General features: G+C 61.0%; 1 protein-coding gene across 1 annotated transcript in view; it reads left to right on the top strand.

The window, feature by feature from the left end:
* Nucleotides 1–1,104, top strand: part of KANK4 (KN motif and ankyrin repeat domains 4) — a 13,126-nt gene that overhangs the window by 2,041 nt on the left and 9,981 nt on the right. The window contains exon 3 of the mRNA XM_009287509.1: nucleotides 58–1,096. Coding sequence (XP_009285784.1) covers nucleotides 58–1,096 — 1,039 coding nt within the window. The remainder of the gene's footprint in view (nucleotides 1–57; nucleotides 1,097–1,104) is intronic.

Here is a 1,104-nt window from a genome sequence, read left to right as displayed (position 1 = left end):
GCGGGGGCGGCAGAAGGGCGCGCGCGGGGGGCGGCCACAGCTGCTGCGAGCCTCCAGCCTGCCCGATGCGCTGCCGCCTGGCCATCCCCCACTGGGGGATGGGAGGGTGCCCTTGCCCCTCCAGCCACCTCCCCAGCCCTGCCATGACCAGAGCGGCTCCGAAAGCACATTTTGCCCCGTGCCGCGTTCGCCTGGCTCCGACGGTATCGTGTTAAATCTCCCCCGAGAGATGAGCTTGGGGCAAGATGTCTCCTTGGGGCAGAAGGAGCATCCGGGTGGAGGCAGCCCAGGGCTGGTGCAGATGCAGGCCCCGTGGCAGAGCCAGCATCCCGCGGCGCCGCAGCTGCAGGTGGTGATGGAGAGCAGAGGCGAGGAGGGCAATGCCGCTGACACCAGCAGTTGCTCTGCCTCGGCCGGGGGTATACCAGCCTCACTGGGTGCCCTCCAGCTCGCAGAGGAGAACCCTGGGGAAAGGGAGTTAAGTGTAAGTGCAATCACTCCAAACGTGCTGAAGAAAGCTGAGGAGGGGAGTGTCCGGGCTGGAGAGAACAAGGAGAGCTGTGGTCCTCAGTCTCGTGATGCAGGAGAGCCCGGCCGGGTTGCCGTGCTGAAGCAGCAGATTGCTGCTCTGGAGGAGCAGCTGAGCAAGAAGAAGGAAGAGCTTGAGCAGATCAGGGCAGTGCTGGAGCAGCAAGATCATGAGATCAAGGAGAAGGAGAAAAGCATTAAGTTACTGGCCAGCTCCAAAGCTCAGCTGGAAGAGAAGCTGTGCCGGGAAAACACCAAAGAGGCCAAGCTGCCGTCCAGGCAGAGCAGCGGGGCTTTGCAGTGCTACGATGCTGCAGTGAACACTGACCTCTCGCAGGTAACCGGGGCCAAGCAAGCCCATGATAAAGGCATCAATGTAAATATCCCAGTGTCCACCAAATCCATAGGATGCAGCGTCCACAGAGCAGACAACATGAACGTGCAGGTGATGGAGCTGGGTGCTCAGAGAGATCAGGGACTGGCAGACTCTTGCACTGGTGTCAGTGGAGAGGGACCCCGACATTTTGGTGACATCGAGGCTGACCTTCATGCACCGTGCTTCACCCATGTGAAGAC

Source organism: Aptenodytes forsteri, unplaced genomic scaffold (genome assembly GCF_000699145.1).
Source record: "Aptenodytes forsteri isolate BGI_AS27 unplaced genomic scaffold, ASM69914v1 Scaffold119, whole genome shotgun sequence".
NCBI classification, from domain to species: Eukaryota; Metazoa; Chordata; class Aves; order Sphenisciformes; family Spheniscidae; genus Aptenodytes; species Aptenodytes forsteri.
The sequence above is the reverse complement of the archived record's forward strand: the minus strand, read 5'-3'. Positions and strand labels throughout refer to the sequence as shown.